The 27,191-nt window shown below is 44.9% G+C and overlaps 1 protein-coding gene across 4 annotated transcripts in view; it reads right to left on the bottom strand.

The window, feature by feature from the left end:
• The window catches only part of rims3 (regulating synaptic membrane exocytosis 3), a 372,715-nt gene that overhangs the window by 89,959 nt on the left and 255,565 nt on the right, over positions 1-27,191 (bottom strand). For all 4 annotated transcript variants that reach the window (XM_087976947.1, XM_087976946.1, XM_087976948.1 and 1 more), the window contains exon 3: positions 20,663-20,737. In XM_087976947.1, coding sequence (XP_087833073.1) covers positions 20,663-20,737 — 75 coding nt within the window. The remainder of the gene's footprint in view (positions 1-20,662; positions 20,738-27,191) is intronic.

Consider the following 27,191-nt stretch of genomic DNA (forward strand, 5'->3'; position numbering starts at 1 on the left):
GGCACTATGGGACAATTTCCCACAGCCAATCCACTCAACCTGCATATCCCTGGGCACTATGGGACAATTTCCCACGGCCAATCCACCTAACGTGCACATTCCTGGGCACTATGGGACAATTTCCCATAGGCCAATCCACACTAACCTGCACATTCCTGGGCCTATGGGACAATTTCCCACGGCCAATCCACCCTAACCTGCACATCCCTGGGCACTATGGGACAATTTCCCACGGCCAATCCACCCTAACCTGCACATCCCTGGGCACTATGGGACAATTTCCCACGGCCAATCCACCCTAACCTGCACATCCCTGGGCACTATGGGACAATTTCCCACGGCCAATCCACCCTAACCTGCACATCCCTGGGCACTATGGGACAATTTCCCATGGCCAATCCACCCTAACCTGCACATCCCTGGGCACTATGGGACAATTTCCCACGGCCAATCCACCCTAACCTGCACATCCCTGGGCACTATGGGACAATTTCCCACGGCCAATCCACCCTAACCTGCACATCCCTGGGCACTATGGGACAATTTCCCACGGCCAATCCACCCTAACCTGCACATCCCTGGGCACTATGGGACAACTTCCCACGGCCAATCCACCCTAACCTGCACATCCCTGGGCACTATGGGACAATTTCTCACGGCCAATCCACCCTAACCTGCACATCCCTGGGCACTATGGGACAATTTCCCACGGCCAATCTACCCTAACCTGCACATCCCTGGGCACTATGGGACAATTTCTCACGGCCAATCCACCCTAACCTGCACATCCCTGGGCACTATGGGACAAATTCCCACGGCCAATCCACCCTAACCTGCACATCCCTGGGCACTATGGGACAATTTCCCACGGCCAATCCACCCTAACCTGCACATCCCTGGGCACTATGGGACAATTTCCCACGGCCAATCCACCCTAACCTGCACATCCCTGGGCACTATGGGACAATTTCCCACGGCCAATCTACCTAACCTGCACATCCCTGGGCACTATGGGGCAATTTCCCATGGCCAATCCACCCTAACCTGCACATCCCTGGGCACTATCGGACAATTTCCCACGGCCAATCCACCCTAACGTGCACATCCCTGGGCACTATGGGACAATTTCCCACGGCCAATCCACCCTAACCTGCACATCCCTGGGCACTATGGGACAATTTCCCACGGCCAATCTACCCTAACCTGCACATCCCTGGGCACTATGGGACAATTTCCCATGGCCAATCCACCTAACCTGCACATCGCTGGGCACTATGGGACAATTTCCCACGGCCAATCCACCCTAACCTGCACATCCCTGGGCACTAGGGGACAATTTCCCACAGCCAATCCACCTAACGTGCACATCCCTGGGCACTATGGGACAATTTCCCACGGCCAATCCACCCTAACCTGCACATCCCTGGGCACTATGGGACAATTTCCCACAGCCAATCCACCCAACCAGCACATCCCTGGGCACTATGGGATAAGTTACCACGGCCAATCCACCCTAACCTGCACATCCCTGGGCACTATGGGACAATTTCCCACGGCCAATCCACCCTAACCTGCACATCCCTGGGCACTATGGGACAATTTCCCACGGCCAATCCACCCTAACCTGCACATCCCTGGGCACTATGGGACAATTTCCCACAGCCAATCCACCCTAACCTGCACATCCCTGGGCACTATGGGACAATTTCCCACGGCCAATCCACCCTAACCTGCACTTCCCTGGGCACTATGGGACAATTTCCCACAGCCAATCCACCCAACCAGCACATCCCTGGGCACTATGGGATAATTTACCACGGCCAATCCACCCTAACCTGCACATCCCTGGGCACTATGGGACAATTTCCCACGGCCAATCCCCCTAACCTGCACATCCCTGGGCACTATGGGACAATTTCCCACGGCCAATCCACCCTAACGTGCACATCCCTGGGCACTATGGGACAATTTCCCACGGCCAATCCACCTAACGTGCACATTCCTGGGCACTATGGGACAATTTCCCACGGCCAATCCACCCTAACCTGCACATCCCTGGGCACTATGGGACAATTTCCCACGGCCAATCCACCCTAACCTGCACATCCCTGGACACTATGGGACAATTTCTCACGGCCAATCCACTCTAACCTGCACATCCCTGGGCACTATGGGACAATTTCCCATGGCCAATCCACCCTAACCTGCACATCCCTGGGCACTATGGGACAATTTCTCACGGCCAATCCACCCTAACCTGCACATCCCTGGGCACTATGGGACAATTTCCCATGGCCAATCCACCCTAACCTGCACATCCCTGGGCACTATGGGACAATTTCTCACGGCCAATCCACCCTAACCTGCACATCCCTGGGCACTATGGGACAATTTCTCACGGCCAATCCACCCTAACCTGCACATCCCTGGACACTATGGGACAATTTCCCACAGCCAATCCACCTAACCTGCACATTCCTGGGCACTATGGGACAATTTCCCACGGCCAATCCACCCTAATCTGCACATGCCTGGGCACTATGGGACAATTGCCCACGGCCAATCCACCCTAACCTGCACATCCCTGGGCACTATGGGGCAATTTCCCACGGCCAATCCACCCTAACCTGCACATCCCTGGGCACTATGGGACAATTTCCCACGGCCAATCCACCCTAACCTGCACATCCCTGGGCACTATGGGACAATTTCCCACGGCCAAAACACCCTAACCTGCACATCCCTGGGCACTATGGGACAATTTCCCACGGCCAATCCACCCTAACTTGCACATCCCTGGGCATTATGGGACAATTTCCCACGGCCAATCTACCCTAACCTGCACATCCCTGGGCACTGTGGGACAATTTCCCACGGCCAATCCACCCTAACCTGCACATCCCTGGGCACTATGCGACAATTTCCCATGGCCAATCCACCCTAACCTGGACTGAGGGAGAAAACCAGAGCAACCGGAGGAAACGTGGAGAATGTCCAAACGCTACCTAAGGGTGGAATCAAATCTGGGTCTCTGGCGCTGTGAGGCAGCAGTGCTAACCATTGTGCCACCATGCTACCCTTTCATTCTTCAAACTCTAGAGTATATAGGCCCAGTTTGCCCAATCTCTTTTCATATGATGGTCCCAGGCAGCAAGTCTGGTTGGCCATTGTCAGCCTACACTGCAGACCGGAGTTATACACACTTTAATTTTCATGTACAAATAGACACCTTACCCACTGTTTGAAAGCCATGGGTATTTTTGTAATAACAAGGTCCAGTGCTACAGCTTCATTCTGGTGCAGAGAGTACTGCAGTGTTATATAAATTCAGAAAACAACAGCAATCAGATACAGGTCTCAAGACACCTTTAAAATCAGCTTAAAATAACCAGCAGCTCTGAAGTAGGCTGCTATTAAAATTCCTGACACACTCAGAGCGCTGGGGAGCACACTGAAGTAATTACACCTCCCATGTTTAGTAAGAAACCTCAGTACAGGACAGCAAAGGATGGTTAGTTGATGGCAGTAACAGACAAATATAAACTGATCACTAAATGTTTGTTAACTTTGCATTCAGGTAATGTGGGCATTGGAAGGTGGTTTACATCTGTGCGAAATGAGCTTTTAACTGTTCTCTCCTGGGAGCTCCCTTCTGAAAAAAAGTTTATTCTAGTCATTACTTTTTTAAACAAAAATGATTTTCTTGCTGTTTTTTAAAAAAATAGCCACCACCATCACTGCAAGGAGTGGTACAACAACAGCCCGCATCTGCTTGGAACAAAATGTCATCTGAGTGAAATATAGTCAGGCAAAATTTAACCCGGAGCTGTCCGAAATGATAGTCAGGCAAAATTTAACCCGGAGCTGTCCGAAATGATACTAAGTACATAGTCAGGCAAAATTTAACCTGGGGCTGTCCGAAATGATACTTTATCAAACAGGTAGATATGAAGGGGTATTCTGGAAAAGAGGGGTAGAGAAGGGGAAAGGGTTTGTACAGGGGTTTCCAAGTTTAGATTTAAGTAAATAATCACAGAGGGAAGGTTAGACCATGAAAGGACTCATTTAACTTCTGGGTAATGAGCAAATTGGCCCCCAAAACCCCTTCCCACCTACACAACCAGCAGATGGATCTCATACCCCAGTTTCTGGCTACCATGTCCCTCACTACATCCTTTATTCAGGGAGATGGTCAGTGGCAAGGGGGCAGCTCCCCGGTCAACAATGTAAAATTTTATGTCCAACTTTATAACCATTATACAGCACCACTTACCTCTAAAATTCCATATTTCTGCCTATCTAAACCCATTAAATAGCGGCCAAAGTCCACCACTGAAATGTTTTTTCTCAACAATGTTTCTGAAGGAGCGTGTTCAGATGTCTACTTGTGAGAAATGCCGGTCTCAGTATCAGGGCAGTGTCTGACAGAGAATTCTTTGGCAGCATTCCAGGCCCCATTTATCATGGACACCCAGGAGGGAACACGGAACCGATGAGCCCACCACACATCAGCTAGCAACAGAAACATCCAATCCTCATTAAATTCATTGGCCTGTGGATTACTCTTCTCTGCAGGACACTGAATAACATAATATGAAACTTTATCATCAAAGTCAAGTTTACCAAACGGTATTTTGTTGCAGTAGTTACCTAGGTTAAACACAGTCTCTTTTCCCTGTATCACCTTTCATCGACTTTTTTTTAATGTTTGTTACACAGGAATGCACAATTCTCATGACACACCTCATTCCTCTGATTGCATGGTCTAACGTGAGCAGCTCAATCAGACTGTGTGGGTGAATCCCACACAACACCAGTCACTGAGTTATATTTGACCATATCACTACAATACTCAGGGAGCAATATTCCCTCCCTGTAGATATCATATTACTGGGCAGATTGGCCATGGAGAGGTGCACCACCTCAGCAATTAAATGGTGTGCACGGAGTCCCAAGGGCGGTGTTCTCAAATCAACACCAACAAAGGCCCTTAAGCAGTTAACTAGCAGGCCTCTAATGGCCATGCAACCAGTGGATTCCCAATAGGTGAGGAGAGCAATTGGTATTACCCTGGGATATCAGAAAAACCTGCCTGTCCAGCTTGCAGGGAGAGGGGTTGCTGGGGTGTAATTGTCCGAATCTAGGGCTAATGGGGTGCAGGGATTGGAGTACAAGGAAATGGTCATTAAATATTATTCCCCTTGCACATCATTCCCTTTCTCAGTGATTCCCACCCCAAGATCCTTCTCACCATTGAGAATCTCCTGAAGATTCAGCCTTTAGTGGCGATCCCTCGGACCCAGAAGTTGCAGGATCTCAACAGCGAAGCCACTCTGAACATGTTTCCCCCTAAGGTTTGAGCACTAAAATTCTCAGGAGAAAGTGAGGACTGCAGATGCTGGAGATCAGAGCTGAAAAATGTGTTGCTGGAAAAGCGCAGCAGGTCAGGCAGCATCCGAGGAGCAGGAGAATCGACGTTTCGGGCATAAAAATCTCAGCCTAACAGTTTGCCATTCCCGGATGAGTATCACTGGCAACATCAGCACTTTTGCCCAAGCCATTGGCGATGCTGAGCTCCGTCCTTTATCTATTAAGTCCATTTGCGGGTATGCCTAAAGTGGAGCTTAACACTGTGACCCAGTGAGCCTCTGGACTCAAACAGAAAGTTTAGATCTATAACCTGACAGCGTCCACACTGAGTGCCATCCAGTGATTATGCTGCAGCACCAGCTCCCTGCCTCTCATTCCCATGGAATGTTGTTCCGTGCGAGTGATGCCGAGTTGCAAATTCAATTGCAGCATGTACGATGAATATCTTGGCATCGAGTTTTGCCACAAAACGAAGCATCTCCACTGTGCCAAAGACTACAGAACTGTCTGAAAAATCACATGTCCCCAATCCAATCACAGCAATTTCCTATTGTCTGGGGTGAGATACGGAGGTGGCTCGTGTTTTACACAGGCAGCTATCAATTTCAATCATCAACTGCCTCCACTGACATAGCCTTGAGTATGAAATCAGAAGTGTATAAGTAGTCAGAGCACTCCTTTGGGTCTTGTCCCAGCTTATGGTTCTGGAGATAGGGTGCTGATTGGAATTGTTAAAAGTAAGCATAATTGTGTGCAAAAAGTGCATCAACAGAACACTGCCAAGCTAATTCGATATGCCAACAGACTTGCAAAAGTCAATCTTAGAGACTGTCAAATGTATCAAGATGACTTGTTAATAGAAGTTGTCAAGTTTTCCATGATTTGAAAATCATGACCTTTAAATCTCTGGACAAAAATATCTGCAGTGTTAAAGAAAAGTCTGCTTGCTATCTCACAATGTCTTTTGAGACAAGCCCCAATGTTTTCATTGTTGCATTCATGCTGCATGCGTGATTTCACAACCATCCATTATTACAGTGGGGGATGCTTTACATTCCACATTTTCAGTGACAGTTACAAATAGTTATACACTCTTTGGGTAAGATGAATTCCAATGCTTTTTGTTAAAGGGGACTCTACTTGTATTAGATGTTTGCTGTCATATAGATTTATGTAGTTGAAAGAATGCAAATATATTTTTTTATATGAATGAGAATGTTTTTCAATTTAGTGAAGTCTTATCTCATCCCTGCACTGGTCTTGACATCTGCTCATGCAGGATATTAGATGAGTTGGCATAGAAGATGTAAGGGGAAGGAGTGGTGGGAGGGGAGTGTGTTGAGATGAGTTGGTACTACATTAGAACAGAGGCTATAAATGGCCATGAGAGGGTTGGTTGGAGGGGCATGGGATGGAATGGAGCATATAGGGAGCAGTGAAGGATGGACAAAGAGGTTGGTATAGAATGAACAAGAAGTCTTAGAATTATTTAGAGGCCATATCTTGGCATGATAAACCATGGGTGGGAGTGAAGTGGGGGGAGGGGTTGAGGTCACTTTGCCAGTGCACTGAGGCATGTCTCTGCAGCTGGCAGCCTCCACTCCTGTATTAAAGTCGCCCAGCCCATCACCAATGGAACCCTGCCACCCCAAGTGAATATCCAGCCTTATGGGTCGCAACATCTGCAGTCTGATTTGCAGACCTAGGAGATGTCCTGATGCTCGGCTCCAGACTCAGGAACAAAAATCCAGGCCTTTGAACTTGAGTTGATGACTCTGGTCGGACATATTAGTAAAGAGGATCTACACCCCCACCTCCCCCATCCCAAACTGGCATCTCCAACAAGGAGCCAAGTGGCTCAACCAGTAGCAGAGTCAAAAGGACCACTTTCAAGGTGCTTATTGACGAGGAAGGGAGCATTGATGTGGCTCAGAATATGTTGCTAACCAGCCTGAATTGTCCTACCAGTGGTCTACACTATTCCTCAATGAGAGAAGCCTGTGGGGGTGCACCAAACAAAGCCCTTGAACTGGCCATCTTACCTTCCCTACTCCAAAGTATCAAAATATACACAAGATGTTATCTTAATGCCTTGCTGGTCTCAGCTGTGTCTTGGGGATTATTCTACAATTTCTGAAATGAATATGCACATAAGAAACATATGTACATATGGAAGAATAGGCCATTCAGTCCCTCAACTGAATTCTATAAGATCTCAGCTGATTTTGTTTTTATTCATTTCTGGGAATGTGGGCATTGCTGGCATTTACTGTCCATCCCTAGTTGCCCTTGAGAAGGTGGTGGTGAGCTGCCTTCCTGAACCGCTGCAGTCCACCTGTTGTAAGTTGGTCCATAATGCTCTTAAGGAGGGAATACCAAGATTCTGATTTAGGGACAGTGAAGGACCGTGCCTGGCTTGGAGAGGAACTTGAAGGTGATGGTATTCCCATGTATCTGCTGCCCTTGTCCTTCTAGATGGAAGTGGTCGTGGGTTTGAGGACAGTTGGTGAATTTCTGCAGGGCACCTTATAGACATACACGCTGCTGCTACCGAGCATCGTGGTGGAGGGACTGGATGCTCCTGGATGTGGTGTCGACCAAATGAGCTGCTTTGTCCTGGATGGTGTCAAGCTTCTTTAATGTTGTTGGAGCTGCACTCATCCAGGCAAGTGGGGAGTATTCCATCACACTGCTGACTTGTGTATAGTAGATGACGGACAGGCTTTTGGGTTTCAGGAGATGAGTATTCCTAGTCTCTGACCTGTCCTTATAGACCAGCGGGTTTATGTGGTGAGTCCAGTTGAGTTTCTGGTCAATAACCTCAAGCTGTTGATGGCGGAGGGTTCAATGATGGCAACACCATTCAATGTCAAGGAACGATAGATTGTCTCTTAATGGGGCAGAGAATTCCAGGCATCTACTACCCTCTGGGAGCAGAAATTCTTTTGCATCCCTGTTTTAAATGAGTGTCTCCTTATTCTGTAACTGTGTACTCTGAGATGCCCTTCTAGTGGAAACATCTTGTCAGCATCGGCCTTGCCAAGCCTTCTGAGAATTCTGAATGTTCTGAGGAAGGGTCACTGGACCCAAAACATTAATTCTCTTTCTCTCTCCACAGATGCTGCCAGACCTGCTGAGCTTGTCCATTAATTTTTGATTTTGCTTCCTATGTTGCACTTGCCTCAGTCACTCTGCAGGGGGTGCTGACACACCATGGAACCTGGCCTCTGTTGTGGAGGAAGGAAGTCAAGGTGAGAGCGTGCCTCTCATGTGCCTTTTTAATCTCTTCAGTTGCCTCCCATCAAAACCAAAGGGATTTCTTTTTGGACTTGGAACCTCCTCCCCTCAGTGCCGATATAAACTGGAAGAGGCAGATTCCAACTCAAAATCAATGTTTGGGAGCCTACCACTGCACAATCCAGAATCTGTCACCTGAGTTCACAGTACAGTACTTGAAAAAATTTCAAACACTACAGGGTCTCATAAAAATGAGGAATTTGGGGCAATTATCATCAGTAAAGAAATATTAGAGAAAAGACTAATGGGAGTGAAAGTGCAATAATTCCCTGCTTCTGTGAACTGCACTTAACTGATTGAAGAGGCATCTGAAGAGATCATGGATGCATTGGGGTTCGAATTTCCAGAATTCTTGCCCTGATTTGCCTTTCCAAAATGCAGCACTTCGCATTTATCGATATTAAATTCCATCTGCCACTCTTTGGCCCCTTGGCCCATCTGATCAACGTCCCATTGTACTCGGAGATAACTTTCTGACCTCTACACCACTGATGCTGGTGTCATCTACAAACTGACTAACCATATCTCCTATATTCACATCCAAATGTAGGAAGGGGAAATAAGGCACTCCAGCCACCGTGGTGCGCACTTCTCTCTAAAGGCATCGGGGGTTGGTGGACTCCCTCTTCAATGACACCCAAGCACGAATATAGCTGCAGAATAGGGGCACACAGTTGACAACTATGACCCTACCACTGCCCAATTCCTTGACCTATTAATAGCCAATCTGTTCAGGCCACGGAGTAGACCTATGCACAGGTCCTCCAACTTACCCATGCCCCTTTACACTTGACCGACAGTATTTATTTATACTCAATAAATTACATGGCCAATTGTCTCTCTCCCTCTCTCTCTCTCACACACACATACACACAGAAAGTGATACCTATGGATGACAGCTAATTACCTCCCATAAATTGCAAGGTAATAAATTACTTAGAAAAGAATCAAGAAAGATTACAGGGAACTACTGGCCAGTTGGGAAAATGATAAAATTGATTAGAATGGATGTGGCACTGGACACAAGAAAAGATATTTTCTAATCAACCTGCACAGAGATGTTATGATACACCTCTGGACCAGCTGGAATTTGAGCTGGAAATGTGTTGCTGGAAAAGCGCAGCAGGTCAGGCAGCATCCAGGGAACAGGAGAATCGACGTTTCGGGCATAAGCCCTTCTTCAGGAAAGGGCTTATGCCCGAAACGTCGATTCTCCTGTTCCCTGGATGCTGCCTGACCTGCTGCGCTTTTCCAGCAACACATTTCCAGCTCTGATCTCCAGCATCTGCAGACCTCACTTTCTCCAGCTGGAATTTGAACCTAGCTCAGAGATATGGACATGACTAATGCACCACAAGAGGCACGGTGGCACATTGGTTAGCACTGCTGCCTCACAGTGCCAGAGACCCGGGTTCAGTTCCCGCCTCAGGCGACTGACTGTGTGGAGTTTGCACATTCTCCCCGTGTCTGCGTGGGTTTCCTCCGGGTGCTCTGGTTTCCTCCCACCATCCAAAGATGTGCAAGTCAGGTGAATTGGCCATACTAAATTGCCCGTAGTGTTAGGTAAGGGGTAAATGTAGGGGTATGGGTGAGTTTCGCTTCGGCGGGTCGGTGTGGACTTGTTGGGCCGAAGGGCCTGTTTCCACACTGTAATCTAATCTAATCTAAATCTAAAGAGCCCCCAAGGCCACTTCAGCTGCGATTAGGGAGAGTCAACATTAATGTCTGAAAGGAAACTCTTGTTGAGCAATTTGATAAAATTATTTTTGAGCTTATAGCTAGCAGAGTGGATAATGGAACAATCATTAATAGAGTTTATTTGGATTTTCAAAAAGCATTTAGTAAGTTGTAAACTACAAAGTTACTAGTCAAACTTCAGTACTCATGAGACTAACATCGATTGGCTAATGGACAGAAAACAAAGATCACGAATAAATGAGATAAATTCTAGTTCAGAAACTAGAACCAGTGGGATATCTATTTATATACAGTTTTTAGCATTTGTAATCGGTTTAAACTAGCCTCAGGAGCCAAGGAAAATTGAGGCAAGCATGAGGCCATGTTCTTTAGGAACCAGTCCAACCAATCCTTTATGCCTGACACCATCGGGACAGATTATGTGAAAGGACCGAGGCCGGACCGGCACCAATATGTGGGAGATGTATATTGCCAAGGTGAAGCAGAAACTGGTGTTTTAGGAGCACTGCTCCTTTTCCATTGTGGATAAAAACCTGGTTATCAGGTGTGAGATACTCTCTCTGTTGTACCCGGTGCAGATATAGCCTATTCCCTGAACCTGAGCTACTGATGTCACCAAAGCCATGTTCCACTTCACCTGGAGGTAGAAGATGGACCAGCTCTGCAGGACACCATGTACAAAGCTCTAGATAAGTGGGTGGAATGAATGTACCCAACATCACCCTCATCCTGCTGGCCACCTGTGTGCACGGCTGTGTCAAGCTGTATGTAGGCACCAAGTGTCACTGAGGTTTTATTTGTCCCCAGTGTTTTGAAGGTTGGCCTGGCCCGCTGAATGCTCTAAGTAGTTGGACCATTCCGTATCACCTGTCCTTCATGGAAAAATTTGTGAAAGAAAACATTTTTGACCTCAAGTTCACCAGGTAGTGGTCAGCACATGGTGTCCTTGAGACCCTGCGGGAAAAGGACAGGGTGGATCCTGTCAGGTTGTTCCCTGAGCAGACTGTCAAACTAATCTGACAGCATGTTTCATCATCAGAACTTTCCAACAAGCACCAAGACATCGCTTGGCTAGTAGTGAGAAGGGCACTACCTGTGAGATCCTTCATGTACACCTGGAGCATCTCTGCGCCACCACGCACTGCCCACAAAGCAGCTGCAGGAGGGTACAGATGGTCACACATCTCCTTCTGGAATACGCCCTTGCAAAGGAAGTCTGGAGAGATATACAATAGTTTGTGTCAACGTTCATCCCGAGTAGCTCCGTGATGCCAGGGTGCACGCTGAAACAAACATCGACTACACCTGGAGAACTGTCAACTTGGTCAAAGACACCCTTTGGTCTGCCTGAAACTTGTTGGTTTTCCAGAGCAAGGAGTTAACCTCGACTGAGCATTGCAGATTGGCACATTCCAAGGTCCCGGACTACATGCTGAGGGATGCACTATAACTTGGCTCAGCTGCTGCCAAGGCATAGTAGGGAAAGATCACCATCTAAGGTCTTTCAGCCAAAGTACAATGGGGTCTATTCAATTATCGGACCCTCCCAGTGCCTCAATTACATGTAATCAGTACCTTGCATAATTATAGAGAAAGTCAAACCCAAATGTTTGTTCTCAATATGCAAAGAATGTATAGAACTGAATTGCTTTATTGTTTATGCAAATTTTTAAAAAATGAATAAAGTATATTTTTTCAATAAAATATTCTGTTTTATTTATTCTTAAGATCTGAACAGTTTTTATCCTAATTATCTGAGAAATCTGGTGAGACACCTTCTTGAAGCAGTCTAATTGATTCAATTTAGGTGAATTCACGGTAAGCATATGCTGTAGTACTTTGATACATAGCTTGCTAGGTCATTTCAGGAAAGTTAAATTTCAACCACATTGCAGTGGGTCAGGAGTCACATGTAGGCCAGTCCTGATATGGATGCCAGATTTTCTTCCCTAAATGATGTTAATAATCTGATGAGGTTTATGATAATTCAATAGTTTGCAATGCATTTATTAGGGATTAATGTAGAGATTAATTTCCTGACCACAAGCGTAGGCCGCTGGCCTACTGACATTTTTATTATGCTGTGAGGCCCCGAGGTTTGGAGCTTGGCCCTTGGCTATTTATAATATCTATAGGTGAAGGTGGCACCAGGTTTACTGAAGATATAAAGTTAGATGGCAAAGTAAGCTGGGAGGAGGAAACAAGGTAACTTTAAAGGGAAAAGGTCAGCTTGCCCTCTGAAATGGCTTAGCAAGCCACTGTAACAATCATGAGGACATGTCAAAGGAATTAACATTTGCCTAGGCCCCGGAAGTCACAATGGCAAGCTCAGTTATGTTGACCCTGAAAAGACCTCTAATATCAGGTGGCTGGGCCAAAGCTGGAAGAGCTGTCTCACAGACCAGTCAAGCAACAGCCTGACACAGAGTCATACACAGGGAATCAAACCTTACAGACAATGTCCTACACACTACCACCATCATCACACACGCAGGACATACCCAGCAGACGTGGCAGCACCTTGGTATAGAATCAAGAGGTAGTTGCCCGATGAGTCCTCAACATCAACTCTGGACTCCATGAAATCTCGTGCATTAGATCAGACATTGGCAAGGAACATTCTTACTGATTACCACATACATCACAACCATTCCCCCTCCCCAACTTATATACTCCTCCATGATTAACAGCACTTAGCACTGAGGGTAGAAAAGTTACAACATGTATTCTGATGAGCAGTGTCCATCTCCAAGAGTGGCAAGGCAGCTGCACCACAGAACAAAATGGTTACGTTATAAAGGACATTGCTACATTTTCCATCTTATCCTCATCCAGAGGTTCCCAACATGACAAGAAACCACTCTTTAGCCAGTTCAATTCACTCCACGTGATATCAAGAAACTGGATATCAAGAGGCACTGGATACTGTAAAATCTATGGGCTCTGATAACATTCCGACAACAGTACTGAAAATTGGTGTTCTAGAACTTGCCATATCCGGAGCCAAGTTGCTCCAGTTAAACTACAATACTGACATCTAACTGGCAATGTGGAATAATGCCCAGGTATGTCCTCGTTACAGCCTTGGTTCAAACATGGACAAAGAGCTGAATTTCAGAGTTGTGGTGAGAGTGACAATGCTAGACATGAAGGCTACATTTTGACCAAATGTAATATGAGGTGGCCAAGTGGGTGGCACAGTGGCAGAGTGGTTAGCACTGCTGCCTCACAGCACTAGAGACCTGGGTTCAATTCCCACCTCAGGCAACTGTCTCTGTGGAGTTTGCATATTCTCCCTGTGTCTGCGTGGGTTCCCTCTGGGTGCCCCCACCCCCACCCTCCTCTCATTTATCTCTCCACCCTTCAGGCACTCTGCCTGTATTCCTGATAAAGGGCTTTTGCCCGAAACGTCGATTTTCCTGCTCCTCGGATGCTGCCTGAACTGCTGTGCTTTTCCAGCACCACTAATCCAGAATCTGGTTTCCAGCATCTGCAGTCATTGTTTTTACCATGCTAAATTGCCCGTAGTGTTAAGTGAAGGGGTAAATGAAGAGAAATGGGTCTGGGTGGGTTGCTCTTTGGAGGGTCAGTGTGGACTTGTTGGGCTGAAGGGCCTGTTTCCATACTAAAAGTAATCTAATCTAAACTGTAGTCAATGAGAATAGCAGGAAAACTCTCTGCTGGTTGGAATCATGCCTGTCACATAGGAAGATGGTTGTGCTTTTTGGAGGTCAGTCAAGTATCTCCAGGACATCTTTGCAGGAGCTCCTCAGGGTAGTATCCTAGTCCCAACCATCTTCATCTACTTCATCAATGACCTTACCTCCACGATTAGGTCAGAAGTGGGATGTTTACCGATGATTGTATAATGTTCGGGATCACTCACCACTCCTCAAATATGGAAGCAGTATATGTGGCTGGATCAATATCCTGGGGATTCTCTTCCTAAGGGTATTGTGGATCTACTTACAGCACATGGACTGTAGCAGCTCATGAAAGCACCTCACCACCACCTTCTCAAAGGCAACTAGGAACAGACAATAAATGCTGGCCCAATCAGCGGTACCCATGACTCACAAGTGACTTTTAAAAAATGCTTAACTTTAGCAAGACCTGGTTAATAACCAGGTTTGGGCCAACACTCATACCAGCCAATGCCAGGTAAAGGCTATCTCCAACAGAAGAGAATCTAACTACTTTCCCTCAACACTCAATGGTCTCATCATCATTGAATCTCCTGCTACTGACATCCTGGGGTTTATCATTGACTACAAACTGAACTGTGTGGTGCTGGAAAAGCACAGCCAGTCAGGCAGCATCCATGGAGGAGGAGAATCGACACTTCAGGCAGAAGCCCTTCATCAAGTGTAATTAAAAACTGGCAATAAATACTGACCCAGCCAATAAAACCCATGTCTTGTGAATGATTAAGAAACATTAAAGTTTCCATACAGACCATAATATTTGAATAAATGTTTCCTTTTACAACTTAATGAACATTTAAGGAGCTTTGATTTGTATGCAATGGAATAATTATTTCTTCTGTGCTTGATGGATGTGCATGATTAACATGTTTATTAGATTTTTAAAGTTTTCTATTCTTATGTCTATCCCACAGGATTCACATTGCTCTGGCTGATTCCAGAGGCCTGTAAATGTTGCGTAAATATTGGATAAAGGGTGAGTGACTATAGATAATATGTGGGAAACAAAGAGAGGGCTTGGGGGATGTGAGGAGGCAAGGTACAAAAGTATTAAAAAAGGTAAAAAAAGTAAGTAACAGCTAACGAAACTCAGTAAAACAAGAACTCCTTGCAAGAAAAGACAACATTTTTCCAACGTACTCCAAATGTGATGGTCCTTAATAAAATTGACAACACTTTTAATTCAATGAGATAAGCTCATGATGTCACTCCGTACAATTAGCAATTTTTACAAGGGGTGGGCAGGTGGGTGGTTACGTGGCGTAAGCATTATGCTGGGTCAATGTCTGAGAGAACTGAGATGGGCCTTCTAACAAGGCCCATGGGCCCGTGGGCGGCACGGTGGCACAGTGGTTAGCACTGCTGCCTCACAGCGCCTGAGACCCGGGTTCAATTCCCGCCTCAGGCGACTGACTGTGTGGAGTTTGCACGTTCTCCCCGTGTCTGCGTGGGTTTCCTCCGGGTGCTCCGGTTTCCTCCCACAGTCCAAAGATGTGCAGGGTCAGGTGAATTGGCCATACTAAATTGCCCGTAGTGTTAGGTAAGGGTTAAATGTAGGGGTATGGGTGGGTTTCGCTTCGGCGGGTCGGTGTGGACTTGTTGGGCCGAAGGGCCTGTTTCCACACTGTAATCTAATCTAATCTAATCTAATCTAAAGGCCTTTTCAGCACCCACAGTTCTTTGAAGCTGTCTTGAGAGTTAAGAAACCCAGGTCTTATCGATGTCTTACAGAGGGTATAGGCTGCGCTGATGGATTCCACAGAATGAAAACCCTTGAAGCAACATCAGCAGCTAATTTGTCTTATACTTTACTAAGTGACCAGCAAGACCTCCATGCTAAGACAAAACCGCCAAAGCTGGAGACCAGTGTGCTAAGCTGAGACAAGGCTGCCACAGTGCGAGACCGCTGCTTTGGGCTGGAATTCAAGACCGCCACACCAGGACTGGACCAGGTGGCCACACTAGGCTGCTGGAATACCCAGAAAGCACTGCTAAAGAAGACCTCCACACTGGGACAAGATCCATCAAGCTGAGACTGACCCTCTGGGATAAGGCTGCCACAACGGGAGATCATCACACCAGGCAGAGAATGCCATGCCAGGCTGGAAACATCCTCTTTGTTGAGCCCAGGCCAGGAGCAGGCACCTTCTACCGAAGAAGTTAAGAAAAAGGTAAGATAATAAATGGAAATATTAAGAAAAAGGAGAGAGAAAAAAATAAGTAAAAAACAGATGGAATAGACAAGTTTCGGGTGGTATGGAGGACCCCTTCTGCGGCAGCTTCCCAGTCTTCATCAGGTTAGTTGGGTTAATGTAGGATAATAGGGTAGGGGAATGGGTTTGGGTGGGTTACTCTTCGGAGGGTGGGTGTGGACATGTCGGGCCGAATGTCCTGTTTCCACACCGTAGGAATTCTATAATGTGTCAGGTTAACACCAGTTTCACAGGCTGACTTTGTTGTGCCATATGAATAGATGAGCTCTGAAATTAATTTTTACTTTTTTCTTCTTAGTTATGATTTCTGTCATTAATACAGGTGCCATGGTTTGGCAAATTATAAAACTTTACACTGCTTCTTTTGTAAAAATACACATGACAATAAATTGCAAAAAGATTGCGGTATGACCAGTACATTCATTTCTAAGCATTTGTTTTACCATTTTCTTCCTTCTGGGGCGGGTTTCCAATTTCAGGAAGTAATTTGATCACCTTTCCTGAGCTCAACAGAAAAACCCAGCCCACTATTTTAATCACAGCAGGGAAATTCACCTTGGTCAATATTCATCCCAAGAAACACGAAGGGTCATCTGGATACTTTCTCATTTATATCTATTGGAGTCTGCTATGTGCAAATTGGCTGATAAATGTTCTACATTACAATAGCACCAATGCTTTAGAAGTACTTCAGTCGTCGGGGAAAGTACTTTGGGATAACCTGGGCTGAGAATGATTTGGAGATGCCGGCGTCGGACTGGGGTGGGGTGTGCTTCCAATTAAACCTGTTGGATTATAACCTGGTGTTGTGTGCTTTTTAACTCTGGGCTGAGAAAGGTGCGATATAAATGCAAGTCTCTCTCATTCTTTCTTTCAAGTGTGAGCCAAGTGTGAGCTAACAGTCTGGTGATTTCCGGAAGCTGTGATTATCAAAAGGTTTGAAAGGGTAGAGAGGAGCAAAGCAGGGGCAGGGAGGGATGAGAAAGTAGAGACAGAATGGTTTGCAAGAGTGGAAGTGCTTGAGGTTTTCTATGTGAAGTCTGTGGTTTTGAAGGTATATTTTAGTTTTGTTGTAATATTAGACTGACCCTGTTGCTGGTTTCTGAGCACCACCTTATACGTGTGCATATTACCACTGAAGGTAAAACTAAATTTCTCAGTCTTTTTGGATTGCACTCTTCTTTATTAGCTGGTAGTCAAAGGATTAACTAAACTGAGGATTTGTTTAAAGCAACTGTCAATCACGCATCCCTGAGAAATCTGCTGGATGTAGTTGGTTGATCTCCGGGTGGAGTTAGATGATCTTGAATTCACTGAGGGATGGGGCCTACTCAGCCTCCCCTTCTTGACCCAATCCGAACAGTTTACCCCATATTTTTGCTGACAGAGGGTGACAGGCAGGAAGGCAAAACCCTCTTATACTCAAAAGGAAAATATTAGGGATTATTTCTTGGCCACAGTGCAGCTGCTGTATCCTTTCCTTGCAGCCTGCTTCGCTCAGTTTTACCTCGTAGAGTCTGGCCCTGCCTGTTGTCATGGTAATTTCTTCTGCATTGCACCAGACTCCCTACAGTTAGCTGCTCTGTGGAGACACACAGGATTCAGCAAGGTTTTAAAGCAGGTTTATCCTGCACAGTGTGCAGTGTGACAGGTGACAAGAAAAGCTGGAAATGAGGAGAAGAATGGAGGAGGATATGTGGACATTTTATTCAGTCTGTCTTTTGTTAAACAAAAGATGCAGAGTTTTGATGACAGCAGATACTGCAGGGATGGGCATTGTCTCTGTAAAGTTCCAGAAAATGATATTCCTCAACACAAATAGGAAAGCATATTGTTGCTGTTTAAAAAGTTCACGGACACCTCATATCCTCAAAACCCAAGAAATTCAAAAGTCAGGTAGCCTTCTGGTGAGACTAAGGTTAACCTGAGCTATGGTGTGGAGGTGCCGTGTTGGACAAAGTTAAAAATTACACAACACCAGGTTACAGTCCAACAGGTTTATTTGGAAGCACTAGCTTTGGGAGAGCTGCTCCTTCATCAGGTGGTTGTGCCTTCAACCCAAGCCTTCGACTCCTTGGCCTTAGAATCCTGAGTTCCTTTACCCAATAAAACCCTGTGCACCTCAGTTTTTGAAATTGTTATTTGAGTCTCAACCTCGGCAGCTATCCGATGGAAAGTTCCAAATTTCCATTACTCTTTGGGGAGAGAAAGGCTTTCTGTCAGCCTTGAGTGGTCTAACTTTAGGTTTAAGTTTCTTTCCTCTTGTTCTGAACTTCCTGGAAACATTAGAACAGAGGAGCAGAAGAAGGTCATTTAGCTCCTCAAGCCTGCTCTGCCATTTAGTATGATCATGGTTGATCTTATCTTGGTCGCGACTCCACTTTCCTGCCTCGTCCCTATAATACTTTAACTCCTCATGAAGTAAAATCCTGTCTCTCTCTCTCATTCTTAAATTTATTCAGGGTCCCAGCATTCACTAGACTCAGGGATAGTGAATTCAACAGATTCACGACCCTTCGAGAGGTGTAACTTATCCTCATCTCTATTTTGAAATTACCACCATTTAGCCTGAAAGATCCCCATCTCTATTTATACTAACAAATGTTCAATCACTTTAAAACCAAACTATTAGCCTTATTTATGCAATCTCAAGCTTTGGTGAACTTGTGCTGCAAGCCCTTCCATGGTGACCACATCCTGATGAGGTGCAATGATATTTGGGATGAATACTGTGCTCCAGATATGGTCTAACTAGAGCTTTATAACTGCAACATCTTTAATAGTTTTAGTTCGTAGGTGGATCTATTTATTTGCAGTGTACTCCCAATTGTTATATAGGAAAACCTGGCCACGTGTTTGTTCCCACAACATGCCATTAATACCCATGAATGACCAAGTGTTCTTTAAGTGGTGTGGAGTGGGGGAAGAATGGTGAGCAGGCTGCTTAAAGCTCCTGCTCTCCAACTGGCATCACGGATTCCCAAACATTCACCTGAATGGATAGACAGGCCTCAGTAAAGGACCCTCGCGCCCAGTATTAGAGAGGGGTTCTGGTTTGGATTATGTGTTCAAGTTCTCATTTGGAACTCAGACCCAGAGGGGAAGATCTCAAAGAACAGGACAACACAGGAACAGGCCCTTCAGCCCATCAAAACTGCAACGACACATGATGCCTTTCTAAACTAAAATCCTTTTGCCTCTATGCGGTCTTTATCCCTCTATTCCCTGCCTATTCATATATTTGTCAAGATTTCTCTTAAATATTCCCATTATATTTGCTTCGACCACCTCCTGCGGCAATGTATTCCAAGCACTTACATTCATCTGTATAAAAAAACCTGCCTCTCACATCTCCTTTCAACTTACCCCTTTACCTTTTAGCTATATCCCCTAGTAATTGACATTTCTACGCTGGGAATTGCAGACAATAGGTTTCTGCCTGACACTTAGCATGTTAAGGCAGAGTACACAGGGGGCAACAGCTCCAATTGTTTCTCTTTTCATTTGATATGCCGCTGGCTTGCGATTCCAGATTGAGTAGGTTCTCCACCTGATAATCTATGGATTGGAAACTCAGATGCTTGGCAGGATGTTTCCTTCAACCCAAGTGGACAAGGTACTAGCCACAAACCTTAGGTAACTCTCAGTGACTGGATTCCACCTCAATCTTATTCCATACTTAAATAAAACATAATAGACACACATTGCTGACCAACATTGAAGTTTGTTAGCATTCTTACGTTTTAAGGATTGGTTAGTAAGCTCATCATTGAGGAATTTTTAAATATTTTCAATGAGGTCAGCTGTGGCTCAGTGGGTAGTGCACTTACCTCTCAGCCAGAAGGTTCTGGGTTCAAATCCCCTTCAGAAGTAAGGATAAAGTTTTAGCTAATGCTCCAGTCCAGTGAGGGACTACTATACTATCAGTCATATTTTCTTTCTTTGACTGAAACATTAAACCAAGGCTTTGTCTGCCATATCACACAAAGATCACACAAATCGATTATCACTAAAAAGAGATCTGGTGGTTATCACATTGCTGTTTTGGATCTTGCTATGTACACATCTTCTGTGTTACAGAAGTGACTGTTCTTGAGAAAAATATACTTCATTGCTTGCAAAATACTGAGTTAAATTTGTTCATCACCATGAAGCCATCACTGAACCTGTGTGAATAAGTGTGGTGGGGCGGGGGTGGGGTGCTCTTGCTTTCTCAATGACAGTTTCCTCAATCTGGTGCTGAGTGCTATTGAGTGAGGCAGCCCCCTCGTGATGGAGCAGGCACTTTGGGCAGTTAACCTCTGAGGCAACAGCATTCCATCTAGACATGTCACCTCCCTTAATCCATTAATCCCAGGTCAGCCAAGATGGGGAACTTACCACGTGGGGCAATCATGGGCGCAAGCCAGTGTCCTACGATCCCCTGGCACAAGACAGCGGAGATATTCTTGGGAGCTAAAAGAAAGCAAATAGACACGTTGTTAAAAAGACAGGCATAGAAACCCCCACAGACTGCAGAACGATCGAGTGCCCAGTTCCACAAAAAAAAATCTGAAGATTGTTGCACACTCTGTACAAAAGATTTACATTTGCCTAGCACCATATCACACTATTCAATTTTCTCACAGAGCTTCGCTAACTGGGATTAGTTTTTGGGAATGACATCACCTTCAAGTCACACATTGCCACAATTCGGAACTGTACTGTCCTTCTATCACTGTGTTTCTGGTTCGAGATCTGGGACTGTCTCATACACAGCGCTGTGGGTGTCCCTATGTTTGCAGAGCTTCAGGAAGGTGGATCACCATCACCACAACCACCTTCGCCAGGGCAATCAGGGATGGACAATAAATAAAACATCACTAAGCATGCACCCATCCCAGTTAATGACTTCAAGCACATTAATGACACAGGCTAATAGAAAAGTTTCACAAATAGCAGCATATAATGTTTCTATCTAGGTTATATAGTTAAGTGCGTCAAGTAGGACTTGAACTCGCAATTTTCTGATCTGGTGATATGAGCACTTCCAGAGTAATCCACATCTTCAAGGTAGGAAGTAGGGGTGGAATGGATGTGAGATGGAACCATCAAATAGGATACAGGTCATTCTGCTCTAACGCGCGTTATCATTAACGCGAATTCGCTGTAGCATGATTGACAAACTGTGGATACTGTCACTAAAGCATGAACTTTTAAATCATGTTGGCTGTAACATGATTACTTCAGCAACACTTTAAGCGCTGTTTCTAATGTGCGATTTTTCTATAATGTAGGTTTGCACAAGATCACAACCATCGCTTCACAGAAGAACTACCAGTATATGGTTTTCATTTTCTCCAGTGTTGACTTGTGCAATAGATGCACGTTCTCTGGCCCACACGAACACTGACTTACTGAACCAATGGGGAAATACTGTTACTGTATAAATACAGAATGATCAACACAGTAACTGCTGGAGTATCATGAGACCTGAGTTATGACTGACTCAGGTCTCTACCTGAAAATATTTTTATTGATGTATAATGTAAATGTTCTGTTAATTTGTAAAGAATAGCTCATCTCTTCAGTCATTCTAGGCACAGGAACCATTGTACAGATAACAAACAGGATCTGGCTCTGAAATATCCGCAGTGCTTTTCCACTTTAATGCCGGGTTTGGTCTGCGTGTAATATGCTGCATAAAGCGCCCTTAATAATTCAGTGTTTCTTCCAGTACAGGCAGCAAGCCTGAGCGAATCAGGTGGCTCTTTAAAGGAGACTACTACTATTATAAGATTTTCCACCTAATGATTGAACAGGCCCTTGCAAAGGCCTGCGAAGATGATCACAGGGTAACATTGAGGCCAAATCATTCTAAGGTTTTGTTTCCATCTGAATGGATTAGTCCAGTGCCCCAGACAGCCCCACAGAGTGAAGTCTTGAAATCTGATCAGAGTCTCATTCCTGATCAATGTCATTGTATTTACTGAACCCAGCAAGGACCTTGAATCAGGCCGGCACACCATCCTCACTAACACGGAATTCATTCCAGAAACAGTCCCTGTAAAATCAGTGCAAGGGACAGACTCCCTCACTGAACTCTTAGGAACTGAAGTGACCTTCATCTGAGATTCATCCACCCTGCAATCACACTTTGTTTGTAGAAAAATTTACTGAAATCAAGAAAGTTACCTTTCACTGGTTTGAAGCACTGACCCCACTGTTTAATTGAAAGCCAGATTTCAAGATAACTCTTTCTCTTCTCAGAACATTTTATGTCCCTCTAGAAGATCACACCAACAGTCATCTCTAGCCAGTGTGAAAGGTTGGCTTGCCTTGCTGCCAATGCCTAAGTGTCTTCTGTTCAACCCAGTGTGAGGCGACACAAAGAGCTGGGTCAGGGATAGTCACCCTGACTCACTCCATCCTAGGGACAGTCCTGCACACAGTACATGTAACATGTCACAGAATCCACTTATCTGGATTCAGTTTCGTCTCCATTACTCTGTCTTCTTACCTATTTAGCCAAGTTCATTCCATCAATTCTGAACTGCTTCATCTGATTCCATTCTTTCTCTTGCACTGTAATCATTTGCACACGTGGAGACTTTCACTGAGTTTCTGATCCACCATCTCCCATATTCATTGCTAAAGTTAGACACCATGATTGAGGATGTTTTGATGTTTTTGTTGCTTTCCCAGCCCTTTGAGCCCCCTACACCATTTAATATGATCATGGCTGATCTTATCCTGGTCTCACCTCCACACTCCTGCCTGTTCCCCATAACCCTACATCCCGCTTTTCATCAGAAGCATATCTATTTATTTCTTGAAGCTGTTGACTCACTGCATTTCCAAGTCTATATCATCTGCAAGTTTTGAAATTGTCTCACGCACACCCATGACTAAGTCTATGTTTGGAAAAGTAGTCATGGAACCCTGTTCAGTCGTTTCTTCCAATTCGAGAACCCACCATTCAGCGATACTCTTGGTTTCTGTCACTCAGCCAACTTCTTTTTATTCATTCATGGGATGTGGGTTTTGCTGGCTAGACCAGCATTTATTGCCCATTCCTAACTGTAGTTAAGTGTCAATCACATTGCTGTGTGTCTTGAGTCACTTATAGGCCAGATCAGGTAAGGACAGCACATTTCCTTCCCTAAAGGGCATTAGTTGAATGAGACACGTTTTGACAACAGTCAGCAAATGGTCACTATTAGGTTAGCTTTTTATTTCAGATATTGAGTGAATTCAAGTTTCACCATACATGATGGTAGGATCCAAACCCATGTTCCCAGAAGATTAGACTCAGGTTATGGTTAACTAGCCCACAGACATTGTCACTATCTCCTCTATCCAAGTTGATATCCATGTTATCAGTGTCCTTTTATTCCCATGGCTTTGACTTTTATGGCAAGCCATATTCAGCACATTATTAAACACCTTTTGGAATCCATACAGTCATCAATTACATTAACTTCACTGGCCCTTGCTGTTACTTCATCAAAATGAGTACAAGGACTGAGAGACCAGGAGGCACATGCACGCATGGGCAGGTCGAGAAATTAGTTAAAAAGCCCTAGTAGGTCACAGGGGACTGGAGAATGTTGTCCCATTGTTTGAGAAGGGTAGCAGGGATAATCCAAGACATTAGAGGGCTGTAAGCCTCACATTGGTGGAAGGGAAATTATTGGAACTTTGCTTCTACAATAAACAACATGGTTTGTTGGGGGAGGTCATGCCTCATTAACTTGATAGAGTTTTTTGAGGAAGTGACAGCGATGATTGATGAGGGAAAAGTGGTTGATGTTGTCCACATGGACTTCAGCAAAGTATTTGACAAGGTCCCTCATGGCAGACTGGTACTAAGGGTGAAGCCACATGCTATCAGAGTGAGTTGGCAAGATGGATTCAGAACTGGCTTAGTCATAGGAGACAGAGGGTAGTGTTGGAAGGATGCTTTTTGGAATGGAGGATTGTGACTAGCAGCATTCCACAGTGATCTGTGCTGGGACCTCTGTTGTTTGTAGTGTACATAAACAATTTGGAGGAAAATATGGCCTGTCTAATTAGTAAGTTTGCGGATGAGACAAAGATTGGTGGAATTGTGGATAGAGAGGAGGATTGTCAGAGGATAAAGCAGGATATAGATCAGTTGGCAGCATGGGCAGAAAATTGGCAGATGGAGTTTAATCCAAATGATTTGATTGGGAGTAGTCAGCATGGCTTTGTGCATGGGAGATTATGGCTCACAAATTTGTTAGAGTTCTTTGATGAAGTGACTAGAAAGGTTGACAAGGGCAGGGCAGTAGATGTAGTCTAAATGGATTTCAGTAAGGCCTTTGATAAGGTTTCACACAGTAGGCTGCTCTGGAAGGTTAGATCACATGGAATCCTGGGGGAGCTGGCAAATTGGATACACAATTGGCTTGATGTAGGAAGCAGAAGATAATACTGGACGGATGCTTGTCGGACTGGAAGCCTGTGACACGTATGGAATGAGCTGTCAGCGGAAGTGGTTGAGGCGGGTACATTAACAACATTTAAAAGGCATTTGGACAAATACATGGATAGGAAAGGTTTAGAAGGATATGGTTCAAGTGCAAGGGAGTGGGGATAGCGTAGATGGACATTTTGGTCAGCGTAGACCAGTTTGGGTCACAGGGCCTGTCTCTGTGCTGTAGGACTCTCTCTCTGCCTTTAGCTATAAGCTCGAGACTCCCTATTTCTTATGAATCCCTTCAATATCTTTGGACAAGATCAGGTCCTTCTCAAATAGTTGATCACTTTGACAACATTTTGTCCAATTTATCAACAGTCGATCCCTTCTACAAGTTGACAATGATCAGTAATTTCAGGGCAACTTCATTCCAACACCATGGTTCTGTCCATCCACAAGGCTCCTCCCTTCCACAGGGAGGATCCCTTCAGTGAAAATCAGTCATTTCAATACGAGAATGTTCCTTTGACGGGCTCAGTAACTTCAAGAGAGGTCATCCATTTGATAATATTCTCTTCTATTTGGAACAGTCTGTCCTTTCAACAAGGGTCTCCCTTAAACAAACCTGACTATAAGAGGACATCCCTTTTGATGTGAGTTGGTTCCTTCAGATAGAGTCTGTCTACGCAGACCAGACCCACTCCCAAGAGACAATTAGAGTCCAACCTTCTAACAAGATTTTGTCCTTTTGACTGGAGAATATATCTTTGACAAGCTCAGTACTGTTGTCAAGTGTCCATCCCTTTGACAAGAATCCATAGGTCAATTCTCCTGCTCCTCGGATGTTGCCTGACCTGCTGTGCTTTTCCAGCGCCACACTCTTGACTCTGATCTGCAGCATCTGCAGTCCTCACTGTCTCCTGACAAAGTATGTTCCATTGACAAGGTTACATCTCTTCAACTAAATTCTGTGCTTTCAGTAAACATCCAATCAACAATATGACAAGACTTCAAATAGAATCCATTCCTTCAATAAGTATCTGTCCCATTGAGAAGCTTCTTTCCTTTTGACAAAAACTTGTTCTTTCTGCAAGAATGCATCTCACCGACAGCCTTCCCAAGCGTAAGAGTCTCATTCTATCCATTCACTCACACTGCAAGAAGACTTTGTGATCAACCTCCTCATATGCTGTGAGATACTGCTCTCACCACACAAAACACATGTCTCTGTATTTTGTTTGATCAGGACGTTTTTTTTCTCTCTTTTGAAGGTTTGCACGGAGGCTGCACTCAAACTGATTCATAAAGTGATCATAACCTGTGATATTACTTCTTCAAATGTTACCTGAAGCAAGGCTAAACATTTACTAATCACTGTTTGGCATATGAAACATAGCAACAGGCCCTTCAGCCCACCATGTCCATGTGACCAGCAAACAACAATCTACACTAATCCCATTTCTGCACTTGGTCCATAGCCTTCTATGCCCTGGCATTATAACTGCTTCTTAAATGTTGTGAGAGTAACTGCCTCTACCACCCTCTCAGGTAGCACACTTTCTACCATCGTCTGGGTGAAAAGTCTTCTCAGATCTCTTCAAAACCACTTACTCATCACTTTAAATTTGTGCCCTCTGGTCTTAGACATTCTGCCATGGGGAAAAGATTCTCACAATCTACTCTGTCTATGTCTCTCATAATTTTGTACACTTAAATCAGATTCCCCTCAGCCTCCTCTGCTCCAAGGAAAACAAGCCCAGCGTATCAAGTCTCTCCTCATAACTGAGACTCCTTGTCCCAAGCAACATTCGGGTGAATCTCCTCTGCATCCTCTCCACTGCAATCATGTCCTTCCGATAGTGTGGCAACCACGACTGTACACAGTATTCTATCTGTGGTGTAACCAATGTTTTATTTGTATCCCATTCTAGGCAGCACACTTTAGGAAAGGATATTAGGGCCTTGAAGACCATGTAGAGAAAATTTATTCGAATAAGGCCAGGCTTCAGATATTCAATAAAACTAGGAAAACTGTAATGCTTTTGCTTAAAACAGAAGTTTCAAGGGAAATTAAAGTTCTCTAACATTACAAAGGGGTTTGATGGAGGAACAAAAGACAAATCTGTGGCAGAAGGTTAATAACCAGATAACAACAGAGTTAAAATAATTGACAAAAACAACTGGGAAGAGTAGGGGAGAAATTCGTTTCCACATTGATTATTGTCATCTGAAATGTATTGCCTGCATATGGTGGATTTAAGAATAGCTTTCTAAAGAAATTGGATAAATGCAGGAAAAGGAAGCGATTAGAGTGTTATGGGAACGCATAGCTCTCTCAATGAGCCAGCACACATTCAATGGGCCGAGTGGCTACCTTCTATGCTAAGTTTGCTCAGATTATGTAATAGTAGAATGGTGCCATTGTGGTGACATCACCAGACTAGTGCATGGTAGCTGGTGGTACTTAAATTCAAATCATGGAAAAAT

Source organism: Chiloscyllium plagiosum, unplaced genomic scaffold, assembly GCF_037043375.1.
Source record: "Chiloscyllium plagiosum isolate Xiang-an unplaced genomic scaffold, Cpla_swu_hap1 HiC_scaffold_30, whole genome shotgun sequence".
Classification (NCBI taxonomy): Eukaryota; Metazoa; Chordata; class Chondrichthyes; order Orectolobiformes; family Hemiscylliidae; genus Chiloscyllium; species Chiloscyllium plagiosum.